At 39.0% G+C, this 17,147-nt stretch overlaps 1 protein-coding gene across 1 annotated transcript in view; it reads left to right on the plus strand.

Annotated features, from left to right (window-relative positions):
* Positions 1 to 17,147, plus strand: part of lama2 (laminin, alpha 2) — a 283,607-nt gene that overhangs the window by 87,527 nt on the left and 178,933 nt on the right. The window contains exons 9-14 of the mRNA XM_059355831.1: positions 2,192 to 2,370; positions 2,465 to 2,564; positions 2,991 to 3,048; positions 4,709 to 4,811; positions 5,024 to 5,164; positions 9,867 to 10,031. Coding sequence (XP_059211814.1) covers positions 2,192 to 2,370; positions 2,465 to 2,564; positions 2,991 to 3,048; positions 4,709 to 4,811; positions 5,024 to 5,164; positions 9,867 to 10,031 — 746 coding nt within the window. The remainder of the gene's footprint in view (positions 1 to 2,191; positions 2,371 to 2,464; positions 2,565 to 2,990; positions 3,049 to 4,708; positions 4,812 to 5,023; positions 5,165 to 9,866; positions 10,032 to 17,147) is intronic.

The raw sequence follows: 17,147 nt of genomic DNA on the forward strand, positions 1-17,147 counted from the left end.
TTTTCATTCAACTCTGCTCTTTGTGTCTTGATTTGATTATTTCTGGCTTCACCTTTGACATAACATGGACGGATCCACTTGAAGAGGTCGGAGGAGGTTACTGTCTGTACCGCTGCTGAGTAAATTCATTTTTTCCCAACATTTTCCCCCATTTTTCAGAGCCTGGGTTGTGACATCAGATTTCTTTACTTAGTGAATATTGGTAGCTTCATCGTCCCTTTCAGCTTCTAGATCTTTTTCGTTATCCTGCTTCCATTTTTTCAAGAAATAAGTAGTAAATTGCAAGCGACATCACCCCCAAAAACCCTGAAAATCGATTGGCTGGCTACCAACAACCACTAAACAGTGCAAAAATAAACAGCGCTAAAGAGGGTTCTGCTTTGAAACATCATCACCTCAAGACAAACGCGTCATCAGTTGCTAACACACCTTTGCACCTTGGCAGCGGAGATGCAAATCCCTGCCTCGCTCGGCCAGCGCGCCAAGTCCAATCGAGTCAAGCCAAGCCAGCACATGTGTATGGAAGCGAGCTTTAGTGTCCTGAAAGCAGCCTTTTGCTGGGAAAAGGGAAAGCCCAGCAGCACTACACAGCTTTACAGGTCAGCAGTGCCAAGTCTGAGATCAGACCTGGAGAAAGACCCTGAAATGTTCTGGAGATAAAAGTGGAATTTACAGAGATTTATACCACTGTTATTCCCCCAAACAGATCTGTGAACACTGTCATTAAACCATACTGTAACTTTCCAGAGAAATAAAATCCTTCCTCAGTAGTTTAACGGTTGAAAATGCTCTGCGGTGTTAAGGCGTCTGAAAAGCCTTCAGACTAATGGATCTGCTTCTTAAACCGGTCATCCTGGATCATATCCCTGTGATCCTCGTTCTGTAACACCTTTTACATCATGTCCACAATCACATTGAACCTACAAGCTTTGCTCTATTTGTGAGTTTTAAATGCTAAGCTCAGTGAGTAGGAAACAAGGCTAATGCTAGGCTCCCCACTCACAACCATACTGTGGGAAAGACTGAGCACAAGCTAAGACCCACTTTCTCTCTCTGGACTGCGGAGATAACACGCTGCTCGTGGTCAGTGTGGGAACCTAAGGGTGCTGTCTTCAAAACAGGGTTTGATGTTTTTCTTACCTCCTACAGTATGTTGAAGAAGTAAATGGATTAAAAGAGCTCTCCTCTTTGCTTCATGCACAGTCATTGGATAAAGAAGGCAAGGGCAGTACTAGATTTGCCAAAGGTCTGTACATTTCTGGTAAATTTCAAGAATATATCTGTAAATTTTCCAAGGGAAGTTGAGCTCGGGGATTTGGGGAATTTTTGCACAATTTCAAAAGAAAAATCATAACTTATTTTTAGTCCTGAAACTCTATGTAAACAGCAAATAAGTAATGTAGAAGTGATGGCTAGAAGTAATGAGAACTCAAAAATGTATTTTTGTGGTATAGCTATTGTGCCATAAATTATTTAAAAAATGCAAGTTACATTTCTTTAATAATTATTTTTTTGACAAACATTATAAAATTCAACAATCAATTCAACATTTTCAACAAGTATTACCAATATTGGGGAGGAAATGGAGACTTTACATACTATACATATTGACATTTTACCTCTCTTGTCCTTTCCCGTCTGCTCTGTGTAAACAGCCTGCAGTTCAGTCAAAGTTTCAATGAATTTTTGTCATGTGACTGTTGGTCTCAGTCAAGTCATTCATGGCTTAATATCATCATTTCATTAATGGCAGAATTGAATATTTTTTACAGGATCTGTTTTTTTGCTAGGGATTTATTTTTGGCAGAATTTTAAATGAGACAATCGGTTAATTTAGATTTTTTTTTTACTGACAGAAGCATTTGTCAAACATGATTAATTCAAGAACCGTTGGAAAGTAAAAAAAATCTGATGATGACGGTTTGTCTTTGATAAATGGTGCAATCTTCACTTTTTTTTTCTTTTTAAGAAAACATGCCTTTCAAAAACCCCTGGCATATTTTGGTGTTCAGGGATTTAATTCTCACAGAAAGTTTCTAGCTCAAATTTAGGCAGGACTCAGCAATACCATCCAATCCAGCACGGAAGTACCATTTTTTAGTAATAAATGTCTTATCTAGCATTCTTTTTTACCTTTACACTTTTTTGGTCCTTTATTGCACTACAGCACCATTTTTGTGTGTGTTTTCAGAGTGTAACTGCCACGGTAAGGCAGAGGAGTGCTACTTTAATCAGACAGTAGCAGACCTGTCACTCAGCCTGAACACCCAAGGTCAAAACAGAGGGGGTGGAGTCTGCATTGCTTGCCGTGATAACACAGCTGGAATCAACTGCCAGACCTGCGCTGATGGTTTCTACAGACCCACTGGGGTACGTCACACATGCACACACACCTGGGATTCATTTTAAATTCATTATGATTACGTGAACTGTGTAAAAATGATTGTTTTCTTCACCCGGGCAGGTGAGAGCTGAAGAGGAGAACCCCTGCATCGCCTGCTCATGTGACTCACACGGTTCCATCAGCCAATCATGTGTCGCCGATCCAAGCCAGGCCACGCCCAGTATGCAAATATACTTTTCTCTCTGTCCTTATATGTCTTATTCTTTCTGTTTGAAATCACACATATAGAGGCGTTCAGTCCACGCTGACACACATCATATATTTAAATTCATTTTAAAGTGGTACTTCAATAATTCCCACATTTCATCACTTCAGTCCTGCTTGATTTCCTTTGGGGTTGGGGTTAGTCGAGTTCAGCTGTGTGCACAGAAGCTTCTGTTATTGAAAACTGTCTTTGACAGAACAGAACTATTTATATTAGAGATAATTTTACTCCGCTTTGTATTTCTACTGTTTTTATGTCTAGAAAAAGGAGCTATTTTTAGGTACAGCCACTACAAAGAGGAACCCATTCTGTTTCACTCACACTATTGTTTTTTTTTTTTTTAAATGTGTGAGTGTGTCTTTGCGTGTGTTTGATTGATAGATCAGCCAGCGGGGTCATGCCGGTGTAAGGAGGGTTTTGGGGGTCTGCGATGTGACAGGTGAGAGACACACATACGCACACGTACACACACACAGAAAAAGAGACAGACACATTGTGACAGGTGAGCAGAACCTTTCAGCTGTTGTCTGTTCCAATTAGTGTTGGGGAATCGCCAGAAAGTTTCCATTAAGGTCTTTATTATTATCACACGCACACTTTGTTTTATACCTGTAAAGAAGTCACTGAATAAATGGACACTGCCATACAATACTGGTCCATTTGTTATTTGGATGTGCTTTTCTTTGACAACAACTTGGCTATTTATTTGATATGTTACCTACTTTAAAGGGATACTTTGGATTTTTTGAAGTGGGGTTGTATGAGGTACTTATCCATAGTCAGTGTATTACCTACAGTATTACCTACATAGATAACGGTCTGGACAGCCCCAGTTTGGAGAAGAAGGCACAAGTACCAGGACAGAAATTAATTAATGCACTGTTGTGGATGGGGGCAGCAACTTAACATAAAATATATATAAATTTAAGTGTAAGCTACATCCAGAAAATGTTTGCCACTTTACGTTGCTGTCAGACAGCCCTTTTCAAGTTAACACAGAGGGAACTGAAGCTGTTATCTTTGCCTCTTCAAAGCCACCAGACTCCATTGACAAAAACAGTAATTTTACGTCACTGAACACAGGAATTGATGGTCTATTGCTGCGTTGATCAGTTAGTTAGTTAGTTTGTGGTTATTGTGTGTTCAAAGGGATTGATTCAGATTCACCAAAGTCACACAATAACAAACTGACTGAGGCAGAAGTAGACCAGCAACACTTTTGGTCTGCGAGGTAAAAATTTCAGTTTTTATATATGGAGTCTGGTGGCTTTCAAGAGTGCATAGATTCAGATAATGGCTTTAGTTCTCCACTAGAAAGGGCTGTCTAAGACCATGCAAAGAATTGAAAATATTCTAAATATAGTTTACACTTCAACTGAAAGGATAAGAATAAGAACCTCTTGCTACCCCACTTCAATAAATCCAAACTGTCCCTTTAAGCTCTGATGGACCAGCAAACAGCCTGATATCATCATTGAAAGTCTTCTCTTTCCACACATGATGTTAGAACCACAGCCTGCGAATCCAAACAAATAGAAACAACAGCAAGACAAGCTTTCTGTCAAACCTGTAAATCTGTCAACAAGGTGCTTCATCGTAAACTGTTAATCACTCATCATTATCTCTTATTGCCATAATTGCTTGTTTATATTATCTTCTTTCCCACTGCAGCAACTCAACTTCCCTGTGGGTCTCATTCAGGTTTTAATGTAACCTAATCTAATCTAAAAGCCGATAAAACTTTCCCCCCAAAACTTTTTAATGACCTGCCCTCAGATCAGGCCAGCAGCATAAGCATCGTCTTTAAAATCACCTCTTAAAATGCCCCTAATAGACTTTGCTTCAGCTCACTTTCTCTCTAAATTAAGGAGCTCTATACTTGAATATTTCCTCTCAGGTTGGACATGCATGCAGGTCACCTGTGGAGCTAGATCAGCTGCCAACTAAAGGCTCATTTTCTGACTCAGAGACGGTTTGACTTGGATGGACGCAGCGGTTGTTAGAAGAATTGACCCTGTGACCTTCTGATGACAGGAAAGCCTCTCTAATACTTGTCACCTTCATCTTTTATTATTGTTATTAAACTCATCTGTCTCCAGGTGTGATGTGGGTTATATGGGCTACCCGTCCTGCGAGCGCTGTAACTGCAGCGTGGAAGGAAGCACCAACGATGACCCGTGTATAACACCCTGCGTGTGCAAGGTACACACACACTCCCACACTTTTACACGCACAAATAATGACAAGTACTCTGCGCTAACCTTTCTAGCCCTGTCATCATTATCTTCACTACATTAACACTGCAATAACATGCTTTGTGCTCATAACGTCAGTTTGAGGGCAGCTCATAAACTTCATCTTTCTGCTCTCTCTCTCTCTCTCTCTCTTTTTGTTTCTGTCTTTTTCTCCTGCAGGAGAACGTGGAGGGAGAGAACTGCGACCGCTGTAAGCTCGGATTCTTCAACCTCCAAAGGGACAATCGACGTGGCTGTGAGAAGTGCTCCTGTATGGGCGTTTCCACTCACTGTTCTGGCTCCACGTGGTCCTATCACAACGTAGGCAATGTCACACACTCCTTCTCTGTCGGCTAATCAAGGCGTCTCTTTATCTAGGATTAAGATATGAACTTTGCCACAAAGTTTTTATGTGAATCAAAAAACACCTTAATTTGACAAGATGGTTTAAACACACAATTTTCATTGATGGTGGTTGTTTTATAACTTAGTTGAAGGTTTCATATGAATGAAGGTTGATGCTCTAATGGTTTCTCAACAATTACATAAAATCCTCACTCAGCAGAGTAGAGTAGAGTTTTCTTTTTTCTTTGACACAAAAAAGGTTGGTACAGTACAATATACATTAAACATACATACATACATACATTAAAAGCTGTTTTTCATACCTCTGTTCTAGTGACAGACAATTTCTGCTTGTCAGTCCACCCATTTATCCCATTCTCTTGAACAATGAATATCTTCAAATTTGGCACAATGGTTCACCTGGAGAATAAACATATTATATTTTGGAAGTTAAAGGTCAAGGTTACTGTCACAATAACTCAAAAAATGATATGTTTTGTACTGCAAAAAGTCAAACAAATTGAATTTACGAAGTGATGACATTTCTTATCCAAAAAGGTCAAAGGTCATCTTAACTGTGACATCATAATGTTATGCAGAAACACTTTTTTCGCCATGTTTCAACACCATAACACAGGAACAGATGTTAGTGACCACAAACTGTGGTGATTGTTGAGTTGCTGGATCAAAGATGTGTGTGAAGCATCCAATTTTTTAAATTTGTATCTTCTTTGCATCAACATGCATCTTTGAAGCCTTGTCTACTGGCTATGTAAGTCTGGATAGATATTAATATAAACTGCAACTTAGCTGGTTAGGTAGGCATATTTAAGATGATTTAAACACACCATTTTCATTCATGGTGGTTGTTTTATAACTAACAACTTAGTTGAAGGTTTCCAATGAATGAAGCTTGATGCTCTAATGATTTCTCTAACATTTACATAAAATCCTCACTCAGCAGAGTAGAGCAGAAAATAGTTTTCTTTGACACAAAAAAGGTGGGGTACAGAACATTATCCACTTAAAAAGTTGGTGTTTGTTCATACCTTTGTTCTGATGAAAGCCATGGCTGGAAGTACTATAATTTCTGGTTGTCTGTCTCATTCTCATTCTCATGATTTATCAGGACGGCCTGGAAGGAATATAAAAATTTGGCACAATGGTTCACATGGACGTGAGGATAAACTGATAATATTTTGGAACTTAAAGATCAAGGTTACTGTGACCATAACTCAAGAAATGATACGCTATGTATTACAAAATTTTGCAAAAAAGTAGAAACAAAATTAAACTATGAAGTGATGACATTTCCAACATATCCAACACGGTCAAAGGACATCTTAACTGTGACATCATAATGTTCTGCATAAACACTTTTATAGCCATGATTCAACGGCTTAACTCAGGAACAGAAGGGGAGATTGTGACAACATGAAACTGTGGTGATTGTTGAGCTGCCGGATTAAAGATGTGTGTGAAGCATCAAATTTTTAGAATTTGTAGCCTCTTTGCAGCAACATGCATCTTTGAAGCCTGTCATGGCTACGTATGTTTGACAGAAATTAATATAAACTGCAAATTAGCTGGTTAGGCATACAAAAGCAACAACATGGTGATTTTAAGTGTCTTTCTGTTGGTATTTTCACACATTATACACACACACACTTGCACAAACAGAGCCTACACACATGCATTAACAGAGAGATGTAGTTGGGGATGTGGCTCCCCCGGCCCAGGAGGCAAACTGGCACCTCACCATGCTCGGTCCGTACAGGGACTTGATCCTGCGAGTCTCCAGTTCCTGAGCCAAGTCCCCTCGGACTGAGCTGCTGCTGCCCCCAGCTGTGTGTCCAGTCCAACTTTGGTGAACTTTGACACATGAATTTTTTACTTTGACCATATTAAATAGTCTTGTTAGTGTTGACCTTTTAGGGAAATGTGGTAAACAAACCAAAGCAGGCTGTCACTGGCTTTTACTGCTGCACTGCACACTTTTACATAACCTTTCTCTACTCGAGTATATACTGTTCCACGAAAGAGGCAACACTTTTCACTTTTAGTCGATTGTACAAGTGTGTTTGTTGAATAAACTGTGTAACTTATTGTTAGCATCCACTGTTGAGGTTGAAAGTTCAATGTAAACCTTGGAAACAACCCTTGACATCTCAATAGTATAACTCGATTTTTCTCAGTCAGTCATTTTTCTTAACGCAAGATTCCCTTATTGGCATACATTTGTGCAAGTATGCACCTGATTTCTTATGGTGACCAATATCAAGCAAAAAACTGACCGCCAGAAGTTGCACAAAAAACTTCCAGCAGAATGCACTTTTAATTAAACTCATTTTGTCTGCTTCTGTTATTTTCCTCATTTTCTCCTGCATACATATGCATAATGGGAAGCGAATCACTTCACTGATTACCCAAAAGAAGATACTCAGATGACAGGAAAACTGCTCTTCCACACTGGTGCATCAGTTTGATAAATACCCTTCAGGCACAGAACACATCTGACACAAGTTGCAAAATAATAAATTAATCTGGCACTGAGTTTTTCATGATAGCGTGCTTTAAAAGCGCCTGGAATTTAATGAAATTAAGTCACTTGTTGCGTCGCAAAAGTGAGTAGCAGTAGAGCATTAAGTTTATAAGCAAAGACAAATCTTTATGCATGTTTAAGAGGGTGGATGTAGAATACGGTGGAGGTGAGAAAGAAGGAGAAGAGTGAAAATAAGGAGGGAAGAGGAGGAAAAAAAAAGACGAGAGGACGAGGCTGGAGAGACGAAGGGTGGAGACAAGACAAGAGGCAAGGAGGAGGAGAGAGGTGAAAAGAGGAAAACAGTTTTTGACTGACAGGCGGGGTGGGAGAGGAGGGGAGAGGAGACGCTGACAGGATGACAGCTCTGATTTAGACACCGATAGTGTGTGTGTGTGTGTGTGTGTGTGTGTGTGTAGTGTGTGTGTTCAAAAGGGGAAGCCAAGGTCAGGTTAATTGCAACGACAGATGTGTGTCTGGCTGTCTCTCTCTTTCACACACACTCAGACACGCACACAAGAGTTAAGAGAAAAAAAACTCTTTCTAGGTGTTGACTGCAGGACTCCCTGGCTGAAATGTGACATACGTACACAACCTTTAAACATATCTTAAGTTTAAAGTTTTTTAGCTGGGACCTTGAAATAAACTAAAATGTAGTATTTTTGGATTGCATATGCTATATTGACAACATACAATAATAGATGTGAATATTTTGACATAATTATCACGATAAACGATTTTTAATTGGTTTAGTTATTTTTGTGGAGCTTCAAATATACTGGTTTAGGTGCATGGAAGCTATTATGAGTTATGAATTGACATTTTACTATTATTTCTGTAATAACAGACCAATTAAACCCATAATTCTAAGGGCACTCTGAGAGGACAGACCTTCGACAAGGCCTTGCAATTTTCTTTTTTAAAAGATGTTTTTATTGAAGCAAACTATATAATCGTAACTAAATATACGAGAAAGACTAACAGGGAAATAAGAAAAGAAAACCCTATAAAAATGTCCCTCATTCACAATTGGAAAATAGAAAAAAATATTAAATCAAATAGGGTATGAGCAAGCATCAACCTCTGGGCCGGAACAGTGAAATTGCATTAAACCTGCATTCTTTCTAATGGCCAGCAGGGAGCGACTCACTGGTTGCAAAAATAAGTCTGTTTGTATGTAAGTCAATAGGAAAATGACCGACTTCTCACTTGATTTATTACCTCAGTAAACATTGTCATGATGAGTTTATGGTCTCAGTAGTTAGTTTCAAGCCTTCTTCAATACAGCATGATGTTTATTTTGTAAATTATGGTCCCATTTAGAGCAAAATAGACGACAAATCATGGTACGATTGACAGGTCACTACCACAATGCACTGTCTGTTTTCACTTCATCAAAGTTAACTATAATATTTTGGTCACCTAATTTTAGACACACAAAGAGATGTTGACTTTTGTGTTGTAGAACAGGAAAATTATAGATAATGGAGGGACACGTCTACTGAACACAGCCAGTATATTGTTCTGTAGCAGGCAGCAGCAAAGCATGACCACCAGCTGTGCATTGTGAGTAAAAAAAGTCCATCCACACTGAACATGAGTGGTGACTGGTGTTACTATGTTTGCTGTCAGATTTTACTGATCTGCTGCTGAAAGCACAACTTCTCTGCTTGGCAAGTCTTATTCTGAATTTAATCATGAAGGCCGGGTCAGTCCAAAACCTTCTGAATGGAGTTTCAAAAATAACACTGAAGTCCTTCCAACATTTATATAAACGGTTCTCTTGATAACTATATTTCAACGGTTTTTACATCTCTATGTGACTCACTTGACAAGCAGCTGCTGAAAATGTACCATAACAAGGTGAAAGTCTCTCTCTTTTTTTCTGAAAACTTTGCTGCAGCAGGAAAAATAATCCAATCTTGCTGAAACTCCTCTGCAGAATTACCCGGTCTTTGTGTAATTGTCTTATAATACACTCCTCATTTTCGTGGTGTTGAATTTTAAACAACTTCACCTTAAGTTTCTTTGTGTACTTTGAAAGGAGACACCGTGAACTATGGTTTAAGCCTATTAGTCCCATCAGTATAAGAATGAAAATTTAACTAGAACTTCTTCTTCCTGTGTCCTGTTTTGTAGGAGACCACTCTGACTGGCTGGCACCTGCTGGGACTTACAGGAGGTCAAGTGTGGTCCGTCCACAGACAGACGCCTCCGTATCTCAGTGTCCGACACGCAGACGTTGTGAATGATCTCGGCTCTGCCTACTACTGGAATGCACCCGGACTATTCCTGGGAAACAAGGTTATTTCCCACACCCTTATAAGTTAACACATACTGTCCATATACTCTGTAAAATCATAATGGATGTTTTTCTCCAAATTGAAAAATTTTAATGGTTTTTAAACATTTTCTTTGAGACACAAATGCTTTTACAGTTCACAATTAACAGAAACTTTTACCAAGTAATAAGGTGTCTGTCCTTCTCCACTTCACTCTCTGTGGACATTTAGTGGTTGTACTCTGTGTTTATAGTCAGGTTTCCATTTCATGCATTATCCGGGTAATTCATCTGATTGGGTGTGGAGAGAGGACATGCCCAGAATCAGCCCCTTCATGCAATCCCTCTGGTAGATTTTAGTCCAGGAATGATTTTGAATGCATACATCCATTTACCAAAATGTTTGCAGTTGGCTTGAATGTTTAAGAGAAGGAGAGTATTTTTAAATCTTTGGTTTTTATGTTCTCATTGTGCCCGTTAATTTTGTACACCGTGCAAGTTAGCATGTCGCGGTGGTGTTCTTATCTGTTTTTTGCCTGGTCTGAGGCAGGGTCTTTTGGAATGTCCAGAAATTGCCTTCACACTGATTGGACCATTTTTGTGGTTATTTGTCTTTTCGTGGGACTTACGTCAGTAGGACTCGATGCACTCTGGCCAACAACAACAGAAGCAAACTCCTCTTCCAGCACTTTCTTCCTTTTAACGAAACCATGAGCATAAAAACAACAACCAGGAAACCGGCAACCAACTGATTTTTCATGTTGACGTCTTCTTGTTTTTGTTGAGGACAGGGGTCGGCAACCTTTACTAACAAAACAGCAATTGTTGGCCAAATTAAGAGAACATTTTTCGGAATCGAGCCACAAACTTTTTTTGAAGGGAAATAAAATGAAGCCTACTAAGTCTAAATTAGTCTACCAACATGACTAACTGGTCAAAATGAGCATTTATTAATATGATTTTGGAGTTTGGAATAGAAAGCGAGCCTAGCTCGGGAAACTCAAGACTAGACTTGAAGTTGGCAAGATTTATAGGTTAAGGCTTTTTAAGATTTTCGTAAGCTATGATGCACATTTTAGTTGACTGAAATGTTAAAAAAAAGGCTTTATTGCCATATATAAGCTTCACATCTTTACAATTGAAGAATACAAATTGCATTGGGCCTACACCAATGATAAATGAAAATTAAAATGTAATTTATTTATAAATTGTAGCTTCAGTGTCGTTACGATCAAAACAGTCGCTAAATGATTACGTAGCGTTGAAATAGATGTAATGGAAACAGGGCTTATGTTTGTAATTGCTTGAGTTCAAGGAACACTATTCAAGGGCAGATTTTTTTTTGTCTTGTGGATGAAATATCTCAGGAACTCCTTGAAGAAATGTCTTTAAATTTTGCACAAACGTCCACTTTGACTTAAGCGTGGACTGATTAGGGTTTGGTGGTTACTGTGACCTCACAAAACATGGTTTCGGCCATTATTATGATAAAATTACACACAATTGTCTATAGGATGAAATTATGGAGTGATGACATTTTCTATAAAAAAAGGTTTGTCCTGCAAAAAACACTTTTCTGGCCAATAGTAGGAACAGAAGTGGAGTAATTTGGTTGGAACTGAATTGGTGACACTAATCTTCAACTAATCTAACTAATCTAATATGTAACTGTGCACAGTTACATATTAGATTAGTTAGATTAGTTGAAGAGATTGTATATATCTTCTGCGCTGCCTGGTTGAAAATGTCTGTGAGGCAACCCATTTTTAGAAACTGTAGCTTTTTTTGCAGCAACATCCATCTTTAAAGCATTGTCTGCTGCTATGGCTGCTCAGTCTAGACAGAACTGAATGCAAACTGCAAAACACCAACAACTGGGGAACATGAGGAGACGCAGCAAATTATATTTAACTCTCACTTGATTACACCCTTGGTTATGTCTGTACTTGGTGAAGTAATGACAGTTTTTACCACTGCAAAGGGTATTTTACAGTATTACTTTGGAAAAAAAATACATGGAGTGAATTCAGTTAAAATAAGTGGCGAGAAACATTCTTTGAATGCGGAATGAACCAAAAAAACATCAGTGCCTAACGGTGCACAAACGCCGCCTTCAAAAATAACCACCGAGTTGGATAACAGCTCTCTAAAACCGTCTCGACAACAATAATCTTCTTAAAAAATAATGTTTTCAGAGACTTTTTACTTCATCAGATGGGTCAGGAGTTGCTTCTATTCCCTGTTAAATATGCGAATATGATTTGAAGATGCTGTATCTGTTTTTATTTATTTATTAATATAGTGCAATACAAAAAAAAATGTCCTTGTTCGAAGATAGTTTACTCTATTATAGATTAGATTAGATTACTTTAGATTAGATTACATTATACTTTATTGATCCCACAACGGGGCAATTCACTTTTCACAGCAGCAAAAACAGAAGCAAAATGTGTAAATATAAAGTACAGAAAAAAATAAAATAACTTAAAGGTATACATATTTCATATATATACACATACATATATGTATATACAATTTCAATGTACACATTTCAACCGCTAAAGACTGCTCAGATGGTGTAAAATAAAACTTTTTGCATCTTTTTTAATCATAAAGGTTTTGCACCAACAGTCATACTGTTTAGGTCACAATTTTAAATCTGTTGTGCAGTTTTATTCTGTGTTGTTACGACCTGGTTACTTCTATGATAGTTTACTGTATTATAGATTAGATTAGATTAGATTACATTAGATTACTTTTGATCGGATTACATTATACTTTATTGATCCCACAACGGGAAAATTCACTTATCACAGCAGCAAAAACAGAAGCAAAATGTGTAAATATAAAGTACAGAAAAATATAAAAGAACTAAAAGGTATACATATTTCATATATGTATATATATATATATATGTGTGTGTGTGTGTGTGTGTGTGTGTGTGTGTGTGTGTGTGTGTGTCTGTGTGTGTATATATATATATATATATGTACACATACAATTTCAATATACACATTTCAACTGCTAAAGACTGCTCAGATGGTGTAATATAAATCTTTTTGCATCTTTTTAAATCAAAGGTTTTAAACCAACAGGCAGAATGTTTAGGGTCATAATTTTAAATCTCTTGTGCAGTTTTATTTTGTGTTATTTCAACGTGATTACACAAACCTGAGCTGCAATCCAACATGTGATCTGACTGTCCACATCTCAGCATTAACAGTTCCTACCAGTCTAATGACCGCTTTGACAGACAAACATAGAGAGCTGACACACGGCCACATCATTAGGGCAGTCTTGAATGTATACACCAGTTTATGATCTAAAAGTATATATATATATAAGTCTGGTGAGAAAGTCTCCTGCTGGGATGTTCACCTCCCTCCCTCCCTCCCAGCCCGGCTGCTCCTCTGTATCTGCTCCCGCTAATGCCGACTGTTTGAATTTGCCGTTTCTCTGTGGCCGCGATTAGACTTTATCACTCCAGCTGGCAAATAGCTGCAGTCCATGTTTCTGAAGTCGAGTTGTTGCCCTACTACAACAACAGACTGACTGTGATGTTTGTCTGGGTGTCATGGCTTAGAGGAATATACCACAGAATTTCATTACTTTGCACCCTGCAGGCCTAGCTTGTCATCTCACTTCTTTGTCCAATCCTCTATCCCTCCCTCCCTCCCTCTAACCATCCCTCCATCCCTGCTTCTTTTCATTGGTCCGCTTCTCTAACTCTCACTCCGTCTCTCCAGGACTCCCATTTTTCACCTCCCTGTTCCTAAATCATCTCCCTCTACTTCCCCCAAGCTTTCTTCTCTCTCTCTTTCTGTATCTCTCTCGCTCGCTTTGTGTCTCTCAGGGTAAACAGTGTTTCGCCTGTTGAACTCGATAATCAACTGTTTTTCTCTTAGCGCACACACAAACACACGTGTGCACGAACAGACGAACACATATTCTCATTCAAACACATGCTCGCACGCACACAAACAGTCACCCGCATACACACACACTCCCAGGCCTATATAAGTCAGATAATGATGTGTTTTGGAGGCATTAGGGACAGCGGAGCAGAACCGAATGCCTCCAAACATGGGAAACAAACAAATTACCACTGTGTGTGTGTGTTTGTGTGTGTGCATGTGTGTGTGATTGCTAGAAGCAGTGTGTGCAGCGAGTACTGTATGAAAAAGCGATTCTTTGCTTCAATCTCTGATCATGTTACAGAGATGGATGCTATGTGACTTGACTGCGCGACTCTTTCACACACACACACACACACACACACACACACACACACACACACACACACACACACACACACACACACACACACACACTGTGGCCTGTCATGTTGCCGTGCATCATTGGAAGTGACAGGCTGTGTGTGTAATGACAAGCTCACAGTGGATATATAAGAGTATAAATGTGTGTGTTCTTAATCCTCGTGCATGACCTACCGTATCATTAATGCCAAACATGCTCATTGGCCCATTTGTGCACTCTGTGGATGCTCATTGGTCCAGAAGCGTGTTCCCCTGATGCTCATTGGGTCTTTTATCGCCTGTGTTAGGTGCAGGGACTGCTCATTCACAAGGATGGCCATTACTATCATTAAAGCGTGCTCTGTTAAAAAGATATTTCTGCAGTGTTTCTGGTTTATTCGCCAGTGGAGTGCAGATAATAAGGGAGCAGCGTGAAGAGCCAAATATAAACTCATAATGCTGCAAGTATGAGAGTGTATTATTTTAATGAAGGGCTCTGCAAGTTTAGAAACTTGTTTTTAAGATGTTTTGTTGACACTTTGAGACTGTTAACTTTTGGTAATATCAGGCGAAGAACCGACTCCAGACTTAAACAAGCTCTAATCAATTTTAAATCTGAATGTGAACCTAGAGAATATTTATCACCTGATTGAGCAATTCTTTCCGGATTTAAAACCTCTCAGCTAATTATCATGGTTCAGTCTCACCACTTGTCGTCTCATCGTGTTCCCAGCCACAGCAGGCAGCTTCTGCTCCAATAAACCCACAGTACGTTACCTGCACAGCTCCACACAGCAGACATAAGGTTAGTAACTAGATGGTGAACGTTGTCGCTTTCTACAGCTAAAAAGCATTCTTTTTTCCCTCTGGAGTTGGTGGAGACCAAAATGGAGCTCAAAGGAGAGTAAACTCCCGTCCAATCTTGGAGCCCATCTATCAGACTTAGCCTAGGGTTCTTGGCGTCTGGTTACAAATATCAGGGCCAAGACTTCCTCTTCCATGTACCGGCCATTGCTTATAGTTCAACTGCTAACTTAAGCTGAGAGATGATGTCTATGATCTAATTCAGGCATGTCCAAACTATTCCACAAAGGGCCGTGTGGCTGCAGGTTTTCGTTCCAACTAAGCAGCAGCACATCAGACTTGACTCAGTTAATCAACTGATCTCAGTCTTCAGACTGGTCAAACTGTGTGCTTTTGCTTGGTTGAAACGAAAACCTGCAGCCACACGGCCCTTTGTGGAATAGTTTGGACATGCCTGATCTAATTGTTTCTCTGTATAGAAACACAAATGCATTTTTTTTAAAACGGATCAAGAGCTTAATCGTCATCACACAATAGTCTAATTCAGGGGAAGGCAACCTGAGGCTCTGGAGCCACATGTGGCTCTTCAGGCCATCTGCATTGGCTCCCTGTTATAGGAAATAAAATGTTATTTCTTTACATTGAAGTCTTTGATTTATCATTGGTGTAGGCCCACATCTATTTGTATTCTCTAGAATATATATAAAATATATAGCTTAAATGTCGCATTAAAAAAATGTCATATTTTAGTCAACTTAAATGTGCATCATAGTTTACGGAAGTCTACACCCTGGAGCCTTAAGCTCTAAATTTTGTCAACTTCAAAGCTAGTTTTGAGTTTTCCATAACTAGGCTAACTTTCGATTCCAAATTTGCACTTAGGTTCTCACTACATTCTGACAAAATCATATTAATAAATGTTCATTATGACCTATTGGTAATGCCAGTAGGCTAATTAAGATTTAGGAGGCTGTTTCATCTTTATTGTAAGGCTCAAAGTAAGGTTTGCAGCTCCATTCCAACATTTTTTGTCTCTTTTTGGCCAACAATGGAGAGATGCACTGTCAAGATGTTCGAGGCCATCTTGGAATACCTGGATTATCCACTACACAAATCCTTTACGGACCAAAAAAACAGCAGTGGACGGCTCCTCTCTCTCCATTTTTGTCGAGATTTTGTGACTCAACATTACTTTTGGAGCTTTGGATCTATTTAAGTAGTAAGTGGAAAATGTAGATGTTCTGAGCGCTGAAGGGACTTCTTGTTTATGTTAGCTTAAAAAGTTGAGTTCCAAAGGTAACTGATGACCTTAGAGACAACAGTTGATCAAATAATGTCACCTCAAGGTCTGTTTAGTAAATGTTTCTGGAGTCTTTTCCAGCCTATCCCATTCTCCTCTTCAGGCAGATGGAGTTTGCTCAGATTTTCAGTGTATTGGAGGTAATTGTCCTCATTTTAAAATGGCATTGAATTGTACTTATTGTGAAGTAACATTAGAGTTATTATTATTTTAAGTTTAACTAGGGCTTGTAAGTCTTAAGTTCCAAATGTTGTTCTAAAGCCACTCTGGTAAGATGATTCTGAGAAAAATCGCTGTGATTTTAAACTGTAGCGTAATATTTGAGCAGTAAACTGTTAAATATCCACAGGAAAAATCAGCTATCAGCGACTTTGTCAGCCTTCAGAAGCAGTCAAATCCTCCCCTCCTTGTATCCATCTTGTACCCAGATTTACTAACAGATTCACAGTCTGATAAAAAGGCTTGCAAAACAAGAAATGCTGATCATTTGGAGAAAAGGAGTGACAGAGATGGAGGGAGAGAGAGAGAGTGCTGGGAGGTTGGAACAGGGAGATAAAGGGGATGATGGATGAACATGGAAAGAGGAGACACATCCTTCCGACAGCTGATGAAAGAAAGCTCAAAATATGTTCAAACTTGACAGACACGCACAAACACACAGCTCAGCTTGTGTTACATTTCATCCTAACTCCTTCTCTAACTCTGCCTTACCCAACTTTCTCTAACCATTTTTCATTTTTCTTGTCTGTCTTGTCTCCTATATTGTCCTGTGAAGAAAA

The sequence above is a fragment of the Centropristis striata genome, chromosome 18 (genome assembly GCF_030273125.1).
Source record: "Centropristis striata isolate RG_2023a ecotype Rhode Island chromosome 18, C.striata_1.0, whole genome shotgun sequence".
Classification (NCBI taxonomy): domain Eukaryota; kingdom Metazoa; phylum Chordata; class Actinopteri; order Perciformes; family Serranidae; genus Centropristis; species Centropristis striata.